This window comes from Lasioglossum baleicum, chromosome 1 (assembly GCF_051020765.1).
Source record: "Lasioglossum baleicum chromosome 1, iyLasBale1, whole genome shotgun sequence".
NCBI classification, from domain to species: Eukaryota; Metazoa; Arthropoda; class Insecta; order Hymenoptera; family Halictidae; genus Lasioglossum; species Lasioglossum baleicum.
This window is the reverse complement of record NC_134929.1, coordinates 15,801,710-15,821,290: the sequence shown is the minus strand read 5'-3', so window position 1 is coordinate 15,821,290 and position 19,581 is coordinate 15,801,710. Positions and strand designations below refer to the sequence as shown.

The window sequence follows — 19,581 nt, the reverse complement described above, 5'->3', positions numbered from 1 at the left end:
GTGTACACGGTATATTAGATCGGCAATTGCTAGCCAATTTACACGCTGCTCTAGGCTATTAAACACGGTGAACGTAATCAATTGGGGTAATAAATTCACCAATGAGAAACCGACGACTTTACATGCTTCTTACCTCTTAAAATCGTTCCGTGTAATATCGTGATAATTTCGTGAAAATTTCCCACCTGAATTGCACCAAACTGAAATGAGGTAGACATTTATGTTCTTTCTTAATATTATCTCGCGAAATTGACGCACTGTTACCATTGTGACGAATCATGAGAATGACGTAATCGGCCTTTAACTTGACGAACGTATTGTTAATCGGCGCGTTCTGACAATGAGATCCTCGCCCGCTTTGTTCCCATTTAATTCCGCACCGACCAATGAATGCGGGTCCACGACCCGTATTTTATACCGAGTGGTCGAATATAAGTGTCGCTGTAACTTACACGTAAACCATTAACTTAATGAAATTAATCGAGGCGGAATAATTAAAAGAGGGAACGTGTATTTCCATTTTTCATTAATCTAATGGAATCTATACAACTGTAATGTACCTAAAAGAATCGTATGTGAAAGAATCGTACTAAAAATTCTGTCGTATTTTATATTCTAGCATTTTTTGAAAATTTTCGAAACCCACAATTGCATAAAAGAAGTACCACATGTTTGGGACATCCTTTATAAGGATATTAATGTATTATACAGTTACTCGAATTAATATTCGGACGCTCTAAAAAAGACGATAACTGTTTTATTATTGTACTATACGATTATGAACTTTTTTGGGAAGCTAGAGCAATTAGTTTACTACAGGATGTGAAAAGAAATTTTTTCAAATATTGCAATTTATCGGAATTGTAGAAAAAATACTAAAAGATGCATCTTACAACTTTTTATATGGGCCTATATTGAAAATTTTGAAAATAAGTTTCGTAGCTTTTCTAAATTTTTAATATAGGCCCATCTAAAAAGGCAGTAAAATGCAAATTTTAGTATTTTTTCTACAATTCCGATGAATTGCATTATTTGAAAAAATTTCTTTTCACATCCTGTAGTAAACTAATTGCTCTAGCTTCCCAAAAAAGTTCAAATCGTATAGTAGAATATTAATTCGAGTAACTATATATGTATAGATAAAAGAATTTCTCTACTTGGTTCCCTCTGCTTGTAATTAATGCAAACAATTTTTATTTTGTACGAGGTACCGCAGTCTAATTATAATTATTATTATATTAACATATTGTGCAGTCTGTGCTAAGGTCTCAGACTTTTATTTAACAACCGTGTATTATGAAGACCAATGCAGTATAAACTTTAAAGACATATTTAGTCATTTGCTTCTTCTGCGTTTCTAGAGGTATACTTAAGTGAGTTTAATCTCGAGTTTAATCAACAATAGGTGGTGTTGGCTTAATCGAGGTCGGGCGAAGGTGTTATCGTAAGAGACACCTCTTCTGATCCATGAAGGGCGTAGATGATGGAGGGTATCGTAAAACTACGTCACTTGTTGCGCGATTTTCTTGAATGCAGCAAAGCTTGATCTTGCTCAAGTTGATCTTGCATAACGAGACCACCTGAGGTCAGCGTATTCACAGTCGAATGTAAAACTAATCATTATTGACATTTAACACTGTTATTAAACTGCTTGTAAATCTTAATTAATCGTCACTTTCTCAGGTAACAGAATCTGTTCAATTGATCCGATACGTTTTAAGGAGGGATTGTAAAACAGGGCATAAGTTCTGTGTAAATATTTTATCGTTATTATTATACTTGTTATGTTTAGGTTTTCACTCATTTCAATCATAAGTGCACATAAAATTAACTAAAATGTGCTTGGGAGACTCGCGCACATGATTTACTCTTAGTCTAACTAAATACAGTTTAAATAAACCTTTGAAGTAACCTTTTCTTTTGCGAAAATATTCTCTGCAACTTCGTTAAACCTTATACATATAGCCAACCAAAATCTATAGATTATTTAAAACCTTTTGTATTCAATATATTTGCAAAAATTCTCATTTTAAGACCACAAATTGATCTATCAGCGAGCAAAGAATGGACATTCACAGAAATTTTGTAATATTTTTAGATGAACATTAACAGGTTGTTGAAAGAAATGCAGTAAATGGGTAATCGGGTACCCAGTTGGCTACACGAGGGTTAAGGTGTTATTAAAGTAAAAAGCGAACCAATCAGAGCGCGACTACAAGCCGGAATTCGTCCGCTGTAATCGTCCTCTGATTGGTTCGTGAATAACTCTTGAACAAAGCCACGGAGAACATTTTCGCAAAGGAAAAAGTTATTTCAAATAATACCAGAAATTTTGGGACACCCTGTATACCACAATCAAATGTTTAAAAAATACATACATGCATCATAAACTATTTCCACGTGAAAACTATTTCCCGAGAAAATGTTTACAAAAGGAAAACTGTCATGTGTAATAAAAAGAAATTGGCTGGGCATGTTTTAATAATATAAAGGTAAACCGTAATCTGTTTTGTAAGTTGGACACTAGCTGCCTTCATTCGTGTAAAATGGCTTTTGAAACTCCTCTTTTTTCTGAAAGAACAGAACGATTTTGCGTGTACTTCAGTTGCTTTTGTGTTCTGAAGCAGTGAAAGGGAAAGGTATAAAGGATTTCCCGAAAAAGTTCATGAAAGGTTTCTGCGGTTTAGGTGGACCATTCGGCTCGTTAAACCGACGAGAGTTAAACAGCTAGGGTGGAATTCGTCTCGAGTGGAAATTACTTTTTCCTCCCTCGCGAGCTTTGCCGGTACTGTAGAAAGTACAAAATGGATTTAACGAGTCGTCTGGATCGAAGGGAACGAGATCCGCGGAGATTAAGCAGCTTCGCTTTTCAGATTATCTCGAGCGCTTCCAGCGCTTTGTATTACGTGATAATCAGCTGATAAACAATAGACAAAATTTAAGGAAATGGTAAACATTGATTTCCCTCAAATCTTGCAAAAGTTAATGGCTAGACCGTGGATGTTCATGCAATTTTCAATTTTTGTAGACTTTTAAGAAAGTCGTATAAAGTAGAATCTTGTTTTCCATGGTAGTAGCCTTTTTAGATCTGAAATAAATGAAAACCATACTAGATCCTGTCGTATTTTAATCCTGGCATTTTTTGAAAATTTTCAGAAGCCATAATTGCATAAAAATCCGTAGTTTAGTAATGACTGGATTTTTATGGAAAATAAAAATTCCCCAAGTCAATTGGCATTTGGCCAATAGCATTTGGCCAATTGGCAAATAGCATTTGGCGTCTTTGCAGATTCAAACCCGAATCGGAAGCGTTATTTGGTTCGAACCCGGACTATAACGTTTCATGCCCCTCAAGTTATATTCATTTAGTGTAGAAATTGATCGAACCTGAGCGCCGAGAAAAATAATTACCATTCTTTCAAATAGTGCGATCGCGAAAATACCTCCTTTATCAATTGGCATTAATGGAAATTCGATAAAAATGTATTTCTACTTTTAATCGTTTCAGTAATTCGAAAATAGTGTAACAATATTCATATACTCTTCTAACATATTCACAGTTTTGTATTTCAAATGCGTAAAGTCCGCACAAGCCATGTAGTGACAAATATAAAACACGAACATATTTTTATTCATAAATCACTTTGCAGTACAGTTTCTGTTGTTAAAATTATATATTAGTCATTAATATTCTGTCGTATTTGATAATAGTTATACTTTTTACGACCTTAAAGCCTAAAAGATAATTTTATTACAGTTTTATAAAATATGATCTCTAACTAAATCGAGGACGTAACTAATATAACAAAAATATTGTCGAATGGATGTAGCATTAAAGAAATAAAACTATAAACGTGTCGAATAGACCCAAAAGCCATAGTAAAATTAATTCATTACAATTTTTCTTGATGAAATAGTCTTCTTTCTTTGTAGGTATAGTAGTAGTTGCTCGATAAGTGGGAGCCCTTTAAGCGTGGACTTCGAACGCTCCCGCTCGATACAGAAAGACGAGCACAGCGCGTGTGTTATTGGCCGCTCGATAACTATGAATCCGGTCTCGAAAGTCCCAAGCTTCTCACTTATCGAGCAACCACTTTAATTGCTCGAGATTTTCTATAATCAATCCGCAGTAATTCTTTAACTTCGTGTACTCATGTGTACAGGAATTAACGCACAATTGCAATTTTTCAAAATCTTTTTTCCATGCCATTTGGCAAATCAATTCTTCTAATTGCTAAAAAAAGTCAGGTCGTTTGGTCCGATCATAAAAAAGTTATACTGTTTTAACACTAAACCTACCGAGCACTAAAAGCGATTAAAATGTTTTATTTTGTGCAACTTATATTACAATATGTGCTTGATAAGGAAATGTATAGAATAAATTTTTCATAATTTCAATAATTATATATATGAAAAATATAAAACCGGTCACATTTAACCGGTAGTGATAGGTTTAGTGTTATAAAGTGCGTTCAGATACTTTCGCGGTTACCGTATGTCTGGCGGGAGATGAAGGTTGATACAATACAAATTTTTTCTCAAAAGTGTAATAGTCCCTCGAAGATTGTCGGCGACCAGCAACGGGCTACGTTACCGGGTATTTAGTGCGAACCCTGTTCCACCCGACACGGATGTAATGCAAGCCGTGCTATAATACGAGACAACGGACACGGGTCGCAAAAAACGTGCAGCATCCCTAGTACACGAGCGAAGATTCTCAGATGCGTATACGCGATCCCGTTCACATCGATTTAATACTTTCCGCAAGCCTCGTGCTTCTTTCGCGTCAGTAACTCCAGAGTACTCAATATTTAAATCAAAATATCTGTGGTTGCAAGGCAAAACGCCGCATGTATCAATTTCAAAAAATTTGAGTTTATGCTTTAATTGAGCTTTACACTAGAGGAGTTACGTATTTACCAGAAAAAAAGTCATGAAAACAAATACGAAGGCTCAAAAAAAAATAATGCAATTTAACCGATGTCTTATGTCAAAGCATTAGTGATCAAAATTTTAAACAGCAATATCTCGAAATTGAGAATATGTGACTTGCGGCGTTCTTCCTGACAACCACAGATATTAGGTTGGCAACTAAATTCGCGACTTTTTAACCTGATTCAGTGACCATTCCTTTCGAACTGTATATCATTGGAAAGCTCTGAATTTTGCGATATAATTTGATATAAAATACTAGTGCTTAAAACAAAAATTTTATAGAAAAAAATTAAACCGACTTCGAAAAAACGCACTAAAAAGTATGAAATAATTTCCATTTAATTTATGTGAATACGCACGAACTTAAATGCAATACAATCTTTTCGGATCCGGCGGAAAATTGACAATTTTCCAAATGACAGATGTTGCTGATTATGATATCATTGGAATATGATGGACTTCGAAATCAGTAGGTGGGAACAGAAGATACGTTAATATGTGAAAGCATGTAGAATAAAAAAATTTAAGGATTTTCGTAATTTCCAGTATCGAAAATTTTCAATTTTGAGCCGCCTCCAAAAAGATTGTATTGCATTTAAGTTCGTGTGTGTGTATTCACATAAATGAATGGAAATTATTTCATACTTTTTAGTGCGATTTTTCGAAGTCGGTTTAAGTTTTTTTTATAAAATTTTTCTATTTCACACTTTTTAGTGGAACGAGCAGAATTTGTAGAACATCGTAGGATGGTTTTTCGGTCTTATTGGTTATTTGCAATAAAAACCGCAAAGAATGAAAAAATGCAAAATTTGTTTTCAAGGGATCAATCGGGAGATATACCCTACAAAATGCAGAAGGTTTCGTCCTGATTGGTCCATCCATCTCGGAGTAATCGGTGAACATACATGAAATAATTAATTTTTCGCAAATAAAATCGTAAGGAATAAAAAAATTCAAAATTTTTTTCCACGGGACCACCCCGGGGACATACTCTACAAGATGCAAAAGGTTTCGTTCCAATTGGTCCATCCATCTCGGTGTAATCGGTGAACATACATAGAAAAAAAGCGAAAAAAGGCACATACAGATCGAATTGAGTAACCTCCTCCTTTTTCGAAGTCGGTTAAAAATAGATATAAATAACTTTGTTTGAGGAAATGTGGAGGTTGCGAACTTAGTTGTCAACCTTCTTCCTATTCGTTGCCAATCTTCAAAACTAATGATTTTTTACTAAGTAATTTAGTACCTTTGTGTAGCGAATAACGTGTAGCATCGAGTAGTGTATTAAAAAATATACGCTCTCACTTAAAAAGACAAAGTTGACTTTCATATGACCTCTACGCGTCCACATTGAAAAAAAATATCCACATGAGAAAGTGTGCCTCCCTTTTTTTTTAATTTCAAGACGAGTGGAAAAAATACATTTGCGTACACCCCCAGGAGGGTAGTGTGGGACTCGGGGGAAACAAGTTCGGTTTCCCCAATACTCACTAAAAAAAACCACACGTCCAGGACTTGTGCCCTTTCCGCGAACGGGACCCCGCTTTTCGCATTTCTCCCATCTGGTTTATTATGCGGTTTATTATCTGGCTCCACTGATGTTCTTGTCCAATGTGCGAAAGTGTGCCCCCTGATACCGTTTAACTTTTGTCTGGAACATTTTTTAGTATCATCAATAGTTTCGGAGATATTCGACTGGGTCGATTTAAATGAGACACCCTGTATAGACTCCGACCAAATGTATCTTGTTAGACTCTCCGAGCTCAATCTGTCAAGCTGTAGTATAATTTTTGGTAGTACATATACTGTACGAAGGATATTGTATGAATTAGAGCTGTGACTTACGATATCCCCTCAAAGGGGACAATCGAGTGCAAAGGGTTCAATAAAAAATTAAAAAATCGGAGCTCGCGTCATGGCGAGGCCAATTATTTATAGAATCTATATACCAAGTTTTATAAAGATCGAGTAATCAGTTTTTGAGCTACGTTTGCGAAATGTTGTGTTTCGAGGAAAATGCGTTCAAAGTTTGAGCAACAGAAAAATCGTGAAAAAATCGTAATTCATTTTAACACACCGCGGTTTTTTGCCAATCTGCGATTCCAGGGTCATAGAAGAGATCTTCCTCTGTACATAGGTATAGGTTTTAACACAGTCCGATTAAAAAGGGACCGAAGGACCGAGCGTCCGACGAGGGCCCGACTACCTGAGCCGCTCCGCTCAATACAACTCAATACAACCGTTCACTTTATTTGGAAAATAACGTACAAGAACATCTATGATCACTTTCTAACTTTTTTTATCGTATTCCTGATGAAATTTCCTATCGATTTAAGCAAAAAAAAAAAAAAATACTCAAAAATTTCATTTTACACGAGGTTCTCCCCTTAACCTCTTGTCGTATTTTGACGAGCCAGACTCGTGATGAAGGTGTTTTTACCACGTTTATGGAGAGCCAGAAAAAAAATTATTTTCTCCTTTTTAGTGCATTTTAATATAAGCGTGGTTTTTAAAAAGTTTTTTTAAATATATCTTTTAAACTAAGGCTACCACCACCGGTCAAAATGACCGGTTCCAGATTTTTTATTTTACAATTATTGATATAATAAAAATCTATAGATATCTTTAGTGGAGCACGTATTACAATTGGAGCAGCACAAAGTCTAAATAAAATCAATCTTGTCATTTTTATAAGGGAACACGTTCCAGTTACTTTTCAGGCTTGCTAAGTTTAGTGTTAACAAAGTCTAACAAATATGAATGTTACGCGTTTCATTTTAGATGAAGTAAAATTTGATTCGTTTGTAATCAATATTTAAGCATTCAAATAAATGTAGCCATACAAAGAATATAAATTTTCTTTTCCCTTCTACGACAGTTTTGTGCATAAAGACGTTTTAATCACTGTAACTGTAAAGAAAATGGCACGGCAAGGGGTTAACAATTAACACTAAAACTACCGGATGAGTCAAATTGTGTAAAATTTAATAAAAATGAGTAAAATTATAAATATTTTTTTCTGAGAAATTTTTTAGTGAATTTCTCTATTGAAGTACATATATTGAAATAAAACTGATACGAAGTCTAAATAAATGCAATTTTGTCATTGTCATAAGGCAATGTATGCCAATCGCGTTTAGTGCTCGGTAGTTTTAGTGTTAATACTCGTAAAGCCTTTTAAAGCTTTTCACTGTTTTATATTTTACCTACTCACTTTCGTCGAAAATACATAAGACGTACTCTGAAAAAGTGTGCAGAAAGAAATTCCAGTTGCAATGTGTAAATAAATGAAAATCATGTGGAACGCGCTATCTGTTTGCTCGGGTGTGTAGTTTCAAGGAAGTTTGTGCGAACTCTGAACTCTTGTTTTTCCGTTTGTGCTCGCGCCGAGCTCGACCCCATCGCTATAAGTTGGATTGCCTCGCGAGGCACGGCTCGTGACGTAGATACCTGTCGCGCCTCCATGTTTGCCTCGTCCCGAGTCTGCCTCGGATCGAGTCGCTGCCAGTCGGGTTTCCATCGTGCTTCGGGCTGCCTCACTGCGATCTGCTTGTTCTGTTCAAACGGCTTTCAAGTGTTCTGGCCTCCATGGCACACGGTTTATTCTCGAGCATGGACAACGAGAAGTGTAAAATTTTCATAGAATTATACAAAAGACACCGATCGTTGTGGGACCCGAAACACTACGACTATCACAACAGCGCGATAAGAGAAAACTCATGGAGAGAAATAAGTTCGATTCTAAACTTACCTGTTGCCGAACTAAAAAACAAAATGAAATCTCTAATGGGTACTTATAGAAGAGAAAGATCGCGGCAAAAGAAAAGTCTCATTACTCGGTCAGGTATGTATCCATATATTTAACTATTCGCCTGTGAATAATTAAAATCGTCTCTAATTATTATTTGTTACTCGGTATTAAAAACTGCTATCGATGCTAAAGATCTCTAATTGTAAGATAGATTACATTTGTTTTTCTTGTAGGAAAGGGGGACATTTATGTGTCGAAATGGTTCGCTTTCGATTGTTTTAACTTTTTGTCCGATCGGGACAACACGACTCAGGCTATGGAAGTGTTGACTAAAGTAAGTTTTTCAAGTAATTGTTGATAATATTAAGATTCTTAGATTCGCGAGAAGAATTTTGAACTCTCTCGGACATCACGAATTTTACACCCCCTGAACTTAGAAAGCGCTCGGTCAGTAACATTACTCGCTGCTCCAGGCTTCGAACTGTAACTTTGATATGTATCGAACCGTCGATTGTTATTGGATTCAAAAAGTTAAGTCAAGAAGTTACGTTTTTAAATTACGAATTAATGAAAAATTTCCAATAAAGATCAATTTATTCAGTTGCAATATAAACTTGTTCGGGTGCAAATATGTTTTCGCGTGTTTTAATAACTTATAAATTATTAGATTCTCCGGATTTGATGTATTTATGGCAAGAATGAGTAGGTGCAACTTGAAACAGTAGAAAGGATAAAATGATTTAAGAATGCCAATTTATAATTTTCAGTTTGTTCAAATGACTAGAGCAAAAGAGTAAAATGTCTAATTCTTATTTTGCATAACGGTCCGCAGTCTACTTGTTAGATTCTAGTGAAAGTGTTAAAGAAATGCAGCTCGCAAGAAGTAACCAATTGTTTTACAATATACAGGAAACGTAAAAATGGATGAATTATTGTAAAAATTTCAGTAAAAATGAAAACTATGCTGTTTGTCCATTATAGACAGAAACAGATGTGTCAATGGACGAACAAAACGGGATGGATATTGCGCATGCCGAAGTTCTGATTGAAACAGTCGACGAAATGCACGCTGGGACCAGTTACAATGCGCCACAAACAAACTGTGCCGATCTGCTCAAACTGCCGCCAACATCAGCTAAGAAGAAAAGGCGCATGACCTCACCTCCTAGCGAGGAAGGACACACACTTGAGAAACTTTTCACTATGCTGCAAGAAAGAATGGACGTAATCAGTACAGATCCTTATTTTACTTTTGGTCAACACGTCGCGAACGAATTACGGAAATACGATGCGCGAACGGTGACACACGTGAAGCACGCTATCAATAATATCATTTTCGATGCCGATATGAGAAGGATCCAGCAACAGTTACCTGCGGAAGGAGACGCACAAGCTTCGGGAATGGGTACATCTGGATTGGTCGAAACAGCATCCGTCCCCGATTATACGAATACTGCGTTACGCGGGACCCGTAAATCTAGAAAATGAACAGTGTTTCGAAGTACAGTAGGACCTCGATAAATCAGATCCAGATTACAAAGAAATATGCGTTTAAATATGATTATATTATGAAGGGAAATAAATCTGCAGCAATAAAGAAGTTATTTTGGAATATAATGTACATTTTAATTATGTCCCTCGGATCTTGATTATCCATCGGGCCTTAATCTATCCGAGCTATTTGTCTCTCGATCCAGTCGGTTAATCGAGGTCTTACTGTATAAAGACGTTTTAAGTATCTTGTAAAAATTAATGGTTAATAATATATATAGTATTATTACATACATATGGTGTGCATGTTCTATTTTATTGCATTTCTTCAATCATTCCTACAATATCCCTATTTTGAAACAGAGGCCATCGTACACTGAGTCGCCAGATCAGGAAAATTGACACGAATTGAGGGGAAAAAGCTAAAAGTGGGGACAACAAATTGTTCGTTATATAATTCTGTAACTATGCGCAATAAAAAGCAGCGTTCAAATAAACGCTATTTAATGAGAGGTATCACAATAACAAAAAATCAATAATACTTTCCATTTAAAATAATGTTGGGGGTCCCCTTCCTACCCCAAAAAGTTACTCCAAAAAATGTAATAAGTTGATATCTTCATTAGATTCCGAGAAAACAGCTTGTAACACTTTATCTGGTACACCCTGTAGATACGTTACTGTTTTGGATGGATAAACTCGACGAAACATCACTTCCTCACGGATTTTGATGAAATTGAAATATGGTATAAATCTCGACATATGTTATAAGTAGACTGCGGATCTTTATGCATTTAGTATGAGAAAATTTGTTGGGTGAAGTATAAAACAGTAAAAGATTAGAAAAATTTAAGAGTACTGTGGTGTTGTTTTTAATGCATCAAAGTCGTTAAGGGATGAAATCAATATTTATTTTATATCTGCTGACCACAATCAATGCAGAACTTTTTTTATTTTGCATAAAGATCCGCAATCTAGTTATAAGTCTCGTCTTTTTAAGAGCGTCCAAATATTAGTTGGGAGTCTCACAGTATGTATACATACATATACAACGTTAACCCCTTGCACTGTAATAACATGATCAGCTCGTAACAAGCAGATTGCGGAAGTAGGTATACACATCATTATTAATGATCTCGGTAAAATGATGCCCTATTCAATTGTATGAAAATTGGTGTTTCATCATCTTTATGTCCTATAAATGTTTACAATTTGTAAAGGAAGAAAGATTCCACCCATCAGAAAAATATTGTAGTTCTGTGCTTTGGAAAAATGAAAAATGAGTGTTAAACTAAAGTTTTCACATGTTGTGTATTTTGTAGTGAACATTTATCGATCGATGCGCCAATCGGTTTTCATGTAAAATTTGTATTTTATATTGTACAGTTCGGTGAAATAACATTTTTAAAAAATTTTCTCCCCATTCGTTAGTTTTGATTTTGCTAAGCTGTATCGCGCAGCGCTGCTCGTAACTAGGGATAATACAAAGTTATTGGTTTGGCGTGGCTGTGAGCCGCGATAGCACTTTACTCGTAAATTCTAATAGGGCGCTAAAACTTTATACTAGTAATTTGTAGAGACAATAGCCACATTAGTATTGTTTATTTAATCGATACCAGATTAATGCATCATCCATAAAGTTATAATGCAGGATCACTTGTAGTTTCCAACTACTTTATTGTGGTTGGTATTCTCCAACCCCTTTATTTTCCCACTTTTTAGTAGCCTTCGATTGACCACAAATTGCAATATTAAAAATTTCAAAAGTAAATTTACTTGGACAAATAGACAAGGTCACCTCCACTTTTCTAAAGTCATCTTCGCAATTTTGAACAAGCTTGGTAAAAATTTTCAATAATTGAAGTCGTTTGCTCCATTTGCAAAAAAAGTTATTCTAATTTCAAGAGTGTGTGATCACTAATGTGAGTCACTGTAATTTGTCTGTTTAATATCAAAATATAAATGTGTTCCACATTTCTGTTTTCAGGAAAGAGTGCAAGCCAAGGATCCACCATCACATTACCTAGCAAAATTACGTACCTACCTGGATCCAAAAGCGTCGCGAAGCCATCGAGTACGTTACAATCAAAACATTTTTATCTAAATCTTATGTGTTCATCTTTTCGTCTCTTTTACGTTACAACGCGAATTGCACCCAAGTAAAGATATAGCCATGCATATAGTGAGTAAAATGTAATACACAACGTAACCGAAGAAAACAACACGTTTTGCAGGGAAATAAACTATAAAAACACAACTCAAATATTTTTATAAAATGCAACTTTTGTTGTCGTTAAATCCGTCTCTACACAAAAAAAAATCGTAGAATTACTAAAACAAATTTAGCAATTTGTAATATTGATTGTGTGTGAAAAAAGTAACATATTAGTTGAATAACTTCTAGCTAGAAGAATCATCATCATTGTGCAAACCTGTTCAAAACGAGTGTACACAAATAATATTTTGTTTCTAATGTTTCACTTATTTACATAAGTATGACGGTTTATTTAAGTATCGCAATTTTCATAATCGCTTCTCAAAATAATACTGTACATAAACAAATGTTCGAATTATCTCGTTTATTACTCTTTTGCAAATGATTTTTTTCGTTTACGGTTGTATAACGATGTACGCATTAATGATCCACTATATTCATGTTGATATACTGACCGAATTCTTTTGTTCTTGAACTGCAAAAAAGATCGTTTATATTTGGTTCGTTTTCGCTCAACAATACTGAACAACGGATACTAACGATTATATAGACGTATCGTTTCCTTGCGTTTTTCCAGAAAAGAAAGATAGTTGGAGAGTCAACGTCGACACAAGTACTTCGGGATTTGGAAATCTCTTTACGAACGAATCACATAGAGTAAGTTCGAATGATATCTCTTTCGAGATGCAGCAATATATGCTTCTAAACGGTGATGGGCAGCGTCAAATGCTTTTCTAATTGAAATACGTGGAAAATGTCTAATACTTCTGTTGAATGCATAAATCAGTTGAATACCTTGGCATTTTGTATTTAATCACGTGATGGAGTGTGAAATACAGTAAATATTCGATCTAAGAAAACGGGAACTGTACGATCTATAAGACAGGGAGTTCCAACTTATTCCCCTCCGACAACCACAAGGTCCCCACCATTCGAACCTCTTCTGATTGCCATGTAAAAACAGCCGTAGACTTAGTGAGTGGGGCGGCAGTGGTGGTAGTGGCCGCGCGGAAAGGAACAGGGACGAAGTTCGACTGTTATAATGTATGCGTGTTCTACTATTCATATATGTAACGATAAAGTGTAAGAGTGAGGGAAGAACCTAAGCAGGAAACATGCCTCGAGTAGTTCGCGAGCTACAAGTTGGAACTCCCTGATCTAAGAAAAATTAACATCCCCTCCACTACGGGGCATACTCCGCGAGGGGCCAAGAAGCTGCCTCAGTAGACGAGCAACGTAAAACGTAAACATGCCGCGTAGTCCAATACGGGGTCGGGTATTTCGGTGTACGAACCACTACGCACACAAACAAATTCTGAACAATATCTTCTCATTACCAGTGGTTGTAAAAACGGTTCAATTCGTCGGTTGTTTGGAGACTGGCTAATGTTCCCAAATGAAAAAATGTAGTTGATACAATTTTTAAATGGTCAAATAATTCCGAGGAAACGAAAATAGAAAGATCTTTTTGTTGGATTAATATTTAGTGATTAACGTGAGCATACAACATTGAATTATGCAGAAGTATAAATGCAAACGCGTAAATATTCTGTTTTATTGTGAATAAAACTTTATTTTTATAAAATTGCCCCCTCACGACACGTATAAACTTCAGATGGGTCAGGGAGTTCCTTGACGAGGAAAACCAAGGCTTGGATGCCCTCATAGACTACCTCAGCTTCAGATTGCTTATGATGAGGCACGAGCAACGTCTTTTAGAATGTCACACGAGCTCCGAAGAAAAATTGCAAACCGGTAAGCATTGATACGATGGCCCCCGACACGAAATACCCCAATCTCTATTATACAATAGTATTTAGCTTACCTATAGCTATTCCAGTGTCGCCAGATTAAGACTTGTGTCCCCACTTTACCTTCCCCTTCGCTGTGTTTCTTATGTCGTATTACTTTTTTCGTAAAACAAACGGTTTTCGTAAAAATTCAGAAAAATGTCAAAACAAAAACATTGTTTCTGAAATTTGAAAAACGTGTATTTTCCTTCATTAGAAATTGAATGAAAGTTCAGGTTCCACTTTATCAAGGGTGAACTACGTTTCGAAAAGCCTTCTGAAATGAACCGTCAAATAAATATAAGCGAATCCGTGTACGATGTTGTCTCTGAATCGACCGGGCGAGGCAGGCAATGCGATAACGCGTAGGTCGGCGCCGCAGCCCGGCCGGGCCGGGCCAGGCGTTGCGCGTTGCGTTGTTCAGCGACCAACGCGTTATCGCATTGCTTGCCTCGCCCAGCCGAGGCGTATCGCTTCGCTTGCCTCACCCGGACAACGTCGGATCGCGTCGTACGGATTTGCTCATATTTATTTAACGATTCATTTCAGCGAGCTTTCGAAACGTAGTTCTCTTTATAAGACCTTTACCCTTGATAAAATGGCACCTGAACATTTTTTTTACTTTTATTCCAGGAAATATACGCAATTTCCTTGAAAATAATATGCAATTAAAAAGAAATAAGTTCCGTAAGTTAAAAAAACATATACATTTTTCGTTAATGTTCATTGAGAAAAGATAATAAAAACAATTTTTTTTAGAACCGTTTGTTTCAAGAAAAAAAATAATACGACATAAAAGATGCAGCCTATCCAGGTCTACAGGTTTTGTTTAACGCTTTGCACCCCTTTGTCGAGTGCGACTCGACATCAGAGAAGGAAAAATGTAAATAAAACGGGTTTTTATATGCATTTGGTTCTTTCTTTATGTATTTAATTGTCTTAGGTTTTAGTTAAAAACAAATATAAATTACAACAAAGTTTCAGAGCTATATTTAACGTAATCGGTAAACAAAATTGTTTACAATAAGTAGCAGCCGAGGAACTGTACTTTGAAGTAAATTTCAAACACTCTTCAAACAGTAGGGAGTTTTGGCAACGAAATAGAAAAATAATTCGGAATGCAAAGGGTTAATAGACTGCGTATTTGATGTATTTATGAGAAAAGTAAATAATTGCCATTACAAAGTAGTTTCAACTCACGAAAAACACGAAGCATTTCAACTTACTAAAATCATTTGAGGGAGAAACAAAGTTCTGTTTGGCCCTTGTGGCTTGCAATTGATGCAAACGATTTTTATTTTGCATAAAGATTCGCAGACTGTTTACCAACATTAGAAAACCATCTAGTGTTAAAGTTATTAATACTCATACAGAGGAATTCCAATTTTAGAGCCTTATCTCTGTGTACTGCTATTCTAATTAACCGTGTAAGGGGTACTGGACCCCATAAATTTTCGTTGCAAAATGAAAGAAAAAATTTGTCTGCATAAGTATTTATGAAATTTTATAAACAATAAACAATACCTAAAAAATTTAAAACATATCACAGAGAGATAGGATTCCTAGGAAATTTTTGGAAATTTTCCATTCGTCAAATTTTTTATTTCCGTTTTTGTCACCCCACACACAGAGGGAAGATTAAACTTTCTTTTTAAGTTGTTTTGATTCTGTATGACGTCTATGGGCACACTGTGTGGCACTCATCCTGTTTGTCACGATTGTCACTGATTTTGTCAAACACGTAAATACGTAAATATTTGCGATTTCTTTATTACGGAAAGAAATCTGAATTAGTTAATGTAAACAATGCGATCACTTTCTAGCTGGTTCCGGAGACACTTCACCCCTAAATAACGGATGCCTCAGGCCGCCACTCCACGAACTCAAGGATAGTCCTGGTGTTAAAAGGAGATCTCGGCATGTCGCTCGGTTGAATATGGGCGAAGCGAAAGATGACATTCACGTTTGCATTCTGTGCATGCGTGCCATTATGAATAACAAGGTACGAAACTGTATACAGGTGAATTGGTACAAGGACTCCGGCTCCGATAAAACGAGCAATTTTGCCAGCTGCTGATTCGTTTCGCCTTCTTATCGACGAAATGGTTGTTCTCAAAAATAATACCAATGCTAACCTTTTTTTTTACTTTTATATAATTTTCTTCTTGTACAACCTTTCTCAAGATATTCGTCACACCTTTTTTCTGAGTAAAATGATTCGTTTAAAAACCTCCAACGGTCTCCGTTAATTTGCAAAATTCTAGTCTGATTCTTTGAGAACATATTTTCGAGATGTTGGGCTGACATCTAGACTCTCGTGTCTTGCAATTGATTAAGACCATTTTACATAAATCCTGATCATAATTTCATTGTTACAAGTATGGAATTTTGTTACAGTACGGTTTCAACATGGTTATTCAGCATCGAGAAGCAATTAATTGCATCGCGCTCAGTCTAATGCACAAAAGTTTAAGGTAAATGTATTGTTTCTTTTTTCTAATGTTGAATAATCGTTAGTCAATTGCAAATATGAAAATAAAAATGCTGTTGCAGAACGAAAGCCTTAGTGCTAGAGCTTCTTGCTGCTATCTGCCTCGTGAAGGGTGGCCACGAAATTATACTGTCGGCGTTTGACAATTTCAAGGAAGTGTGCTCGGAAAGGCGAAGATTTACAACGCTGATGGCGTACTTCACACAATACGACAGTTTTCACATAGAATTCATGGTTGCCTGTATGCAATTCGTGAACATCGTTGTCCACTCGGTAGAAGATATGAATTTCAGGGTACACTTGCAATATGAATTTACTAAACTCGGACTGGACGAGTATCTGGAGAAACTTAGGCATACAGAGAGTGAGGATTTGCAGGTTGGTAGATAGTACAATTCCACAAAACATTCAAGTATTGTTTAAAAGTATATTTCAAATCTATCGATCGACTGAAATAAATTTACGTGAATAATATAGACGTATACATTTTTAAAATATTCTTATAACAAATCATTTGACATGAATGCTAATTAATCTGTATACCGATTACATAAACTATCGATTGTTCGGAAACTGGTTTCCCCCCTATCTCGATTATCAGATTATTATTTATTACATAAATAGAAACATCGTGATCATTAATAATAAAACGCCAAAAAATATGTATTACTTCTTTACAATGTTAATTATGTCAAATTTCGATTCTTATCCTTCAAGATCTTCTGGTTAATTAAACGGGTATGCTAATTACGAATTATATCAATCCATACGCTCGGCACCTGTGAATCTGACCCAGATGAATTGTATAAATTATTTTCTCCCATAACATTTTTTAAATAAACTCTGCGCAATTATTATGCGTTTTAATGTAATTATAAATCAGTACGTTTCGCACAGAACATGAAGGTTAAGAAATCATGTATATTGACTTTTATATTGTCAAAGTAATTGGTATTCCTCTATTGTTTTGTGTCTCTATACCTGTACCTATGAAAGCAACTAAACGTTTTCATAATAAAATAAAAATCACGCTGGTCGATTGAGTTCGGAAATGTTATTCAAATAATTTATTGTCATATTTTATCGTTTTAAAATGCTTTTACAATATTTATAGATTTTTAAATCTCTCCTTAAAGGCAACTTTAATTTCGTTGTTTATATACATATTCAAAAGTTCTAAAAACATCGAAAATATAAAAATGCACGTCCTCGTTAACATTGTAGAACACGTAATACTCAATGAAGGAAAGAAAAACTGATTTAAAAATGATTGATTTGTTATCAACCGATACATAGGATTATTGAAAATGAATCTTAGAAATATTCTTGGTAATGAATTAGCACGGATTAAAATTACATTTGTTTTAATGAAATGATTACTTAGAGAACTGAAAAGAAAACATGCACCTTGTATCTTATATTGTTATTATTTCCACAGGTTCAAATCTCTGCGTATTTAGATAATGTATTCGATGTAGCTGCCTTAATGGAAGACAGCGAAACAAAGACTGCTGCTTTAGAAAAGGTTGCTGAGCTGGAAGATGAACTTGGTCATGTAAGTAAAGCACAGCCTTATCAACTCTTTCGTTGCATAAAAGAGTAAATTAATAAAATTTGTTACGCAATAAAAATAGGCTCACGACAGAATGGCAGAATTGGAGAGGGAATCCCTTGCGAAATTAGCGGAATTAGAGACTGAACTAGGTGCACTAAAAGTAGAATACGCTGACGCAGTGGAAGCTCGTCGATCAGTGGAGGAGGAACTCGCAGCCCTGAAAAGACAGAAACAAGATTCTGCTCGAAGACAAAGCGTCTTGGAAAACAAGATCATCGAGTTGGAGACCCTTACGGGTACACTTACCAAGAGTTCTACTGGTAAATATTTATTTCTTCAATAATTAGATTGTAGTAGGTAGCATATGTCTCATCTTGAAACTTGTATGAAACTCACAAAATTGTAAAACAGCTACCTACCCTCCGAACATATAAAAAAGTCATCGTAACTGGAGGGTAGGCAGCTTTTCTGTAGTTTCAGCTAGTGTTAAATGAAAAGTAATATTTCATCTGGAATAATCTTCATGAATGAAATGAGAAAATATTGGAGAGCCATGTTCTATGTTTGAATAAATGTCAGCAGGGAATCTTCGAAATGGACCTGCGACGAGTCCTCTGAATAATTCAGACCACGTCACGACACCTACCTTTAATTCGACGCCATCGCCAACGTTAGAACAAAGCCCACCGTTGGCTCCTGCACCACCACCGCCGCCGCCACCTCCATGTCCGCCGCCGCCTCCTATGGCGGCTCTTTCTCCAGGAGATCAAAAAATACCTCCACCTGCACCTATACCACCACCACCTGCCGGCATGATGCAAGCACCGGATGGAGCAATGACTATTAAACGAAAGGTGCGTGCGTCGCTTAAAATCATACTCGACATGCTAGTTATTTCATATTCATTCAGTAATCTGTGTAAGTATCGGTTGTTTCAAAATCATGCGTACGAGTTCGTCAGAGAATTCACTCGAAAGAAACACAGCAGCCTTGGTAAATTTTATAAAGACATCTGAAACATATGAGGCTGAATGGATCTTCGATTCGAATAATTGTGCAGAAAAGTCCACACAACTAACTAAATAAATTGTCTATTACATTATACAATATTGAATTTGTAGTTGCATTTTATAGTTTGTATTATATATATCAGTTCATCAGAGAAACTAATGTAGCTGTAAAATATTATTGGTTAAAGAATTATTGATACACTAGATGTAAATAATAAGTACTGAGCGTTTATTTCAAAATTAAAAGAATCATATGTCGTTGGTATGTACTAGTTTGACGTCTCGTTCGGTGCCCTTAAGATAAGAACTTAGATTTGAAGTATTTTTTTATGTATTTACCCTG

General features: G+C 35.7%; 2 protein-coding genes across 5 annotated transcripts in view; both read left to right on the top strand.

The window, feature by feature from the left end:
* The window catches only part of Frl (formin-like protein), a 74,676-nt gene that overhangs the window by 44,526 nt on the left and 10,569 nt on the right, over positions 1–19,581 (top strand). For 2 of the 4 annotated variants that reach the window (XM_076447779.1, XM_076447805.1), the window contains exons 3-11: positions 12,165–12,251; positions 12,943–13,049; positions 14,008–14,147; positions 16,006–16,184; positions 16,580–16,656; positions 16,736–17,051; positions 18,112–18,228; positions 18,308–18,548; positions 18,808–19,082. In XM_076447779.1, the coding sequence (XP_076303894.1) occupies positions 12,165–12,251; positions 12,943–13,049; positions 14,008–14,147; positions 16,006–16,184; positions 16,580–16,656; positions 16,736–17,051; positions 18,112–18,228; positions 18,308–18,548; positions 18,808–19,082 (1,539 nt within the window). The remainder of the gene's footprint in view (positions 1–12,164; positions 12,252–12,942; positions 13,050–14,007; positions 14,148–16,005; positions 16,185–16,579; positions 16,657–16,735; positions 17,052–18,111; positions 18,229–18,307; positions 18,549–18,807; positions 19,083–19,581) is intronic. The other 2 variants (XM_076447790.1, XM_076447797.1) reach the window with 2 other exon arrangements.
* LOC143207035 (uncharacterized) lies at positions 3–12,251 on the top strand. The gene is made up of 3 exons (XM_076420041.1): positions 3–8,779; positions 8,920–9,020; positions 9,668–12,251. The coding sequence occupies exons 1-3, from the start codon at positions 8,524–8,526 to the stop codon at positions 10,172–10,174; spliced, it is 864 nt and encodes a 287-aa protein (XP_076276156.1). The 5' UTR covers positions 3–8,523; the 3' UTR covers positions 10,175–12,251.

What these genes read in the sequence shown, in the direction of transcription:
- LOC143207035 (XM_076420041.1), top strand. Translation starts at nt 8,524, where the DNA reads ATGGCACACGGTTTATTCTCGAGCATGGACAACGAGAAGTGTAAAATT. An exon ending in AAGTCTCATTACTCGGTCAG is followed by an intron (nt 8,780 to 8,919) that starts GTATGTATCCAT and finishes TTTTTCTTGTAG; the next exon opens with GAAAGGGGGACATTTATGTG. An exon ending in CTATGGAAGTGTTGACTAAA is followed by an intron (nt 9,021 to 9,667) that starts GTAAGTTTTTCA and finishes TGTCCATTATAG; the next exon opens with ACAGAAACAGATGTGTCAAT.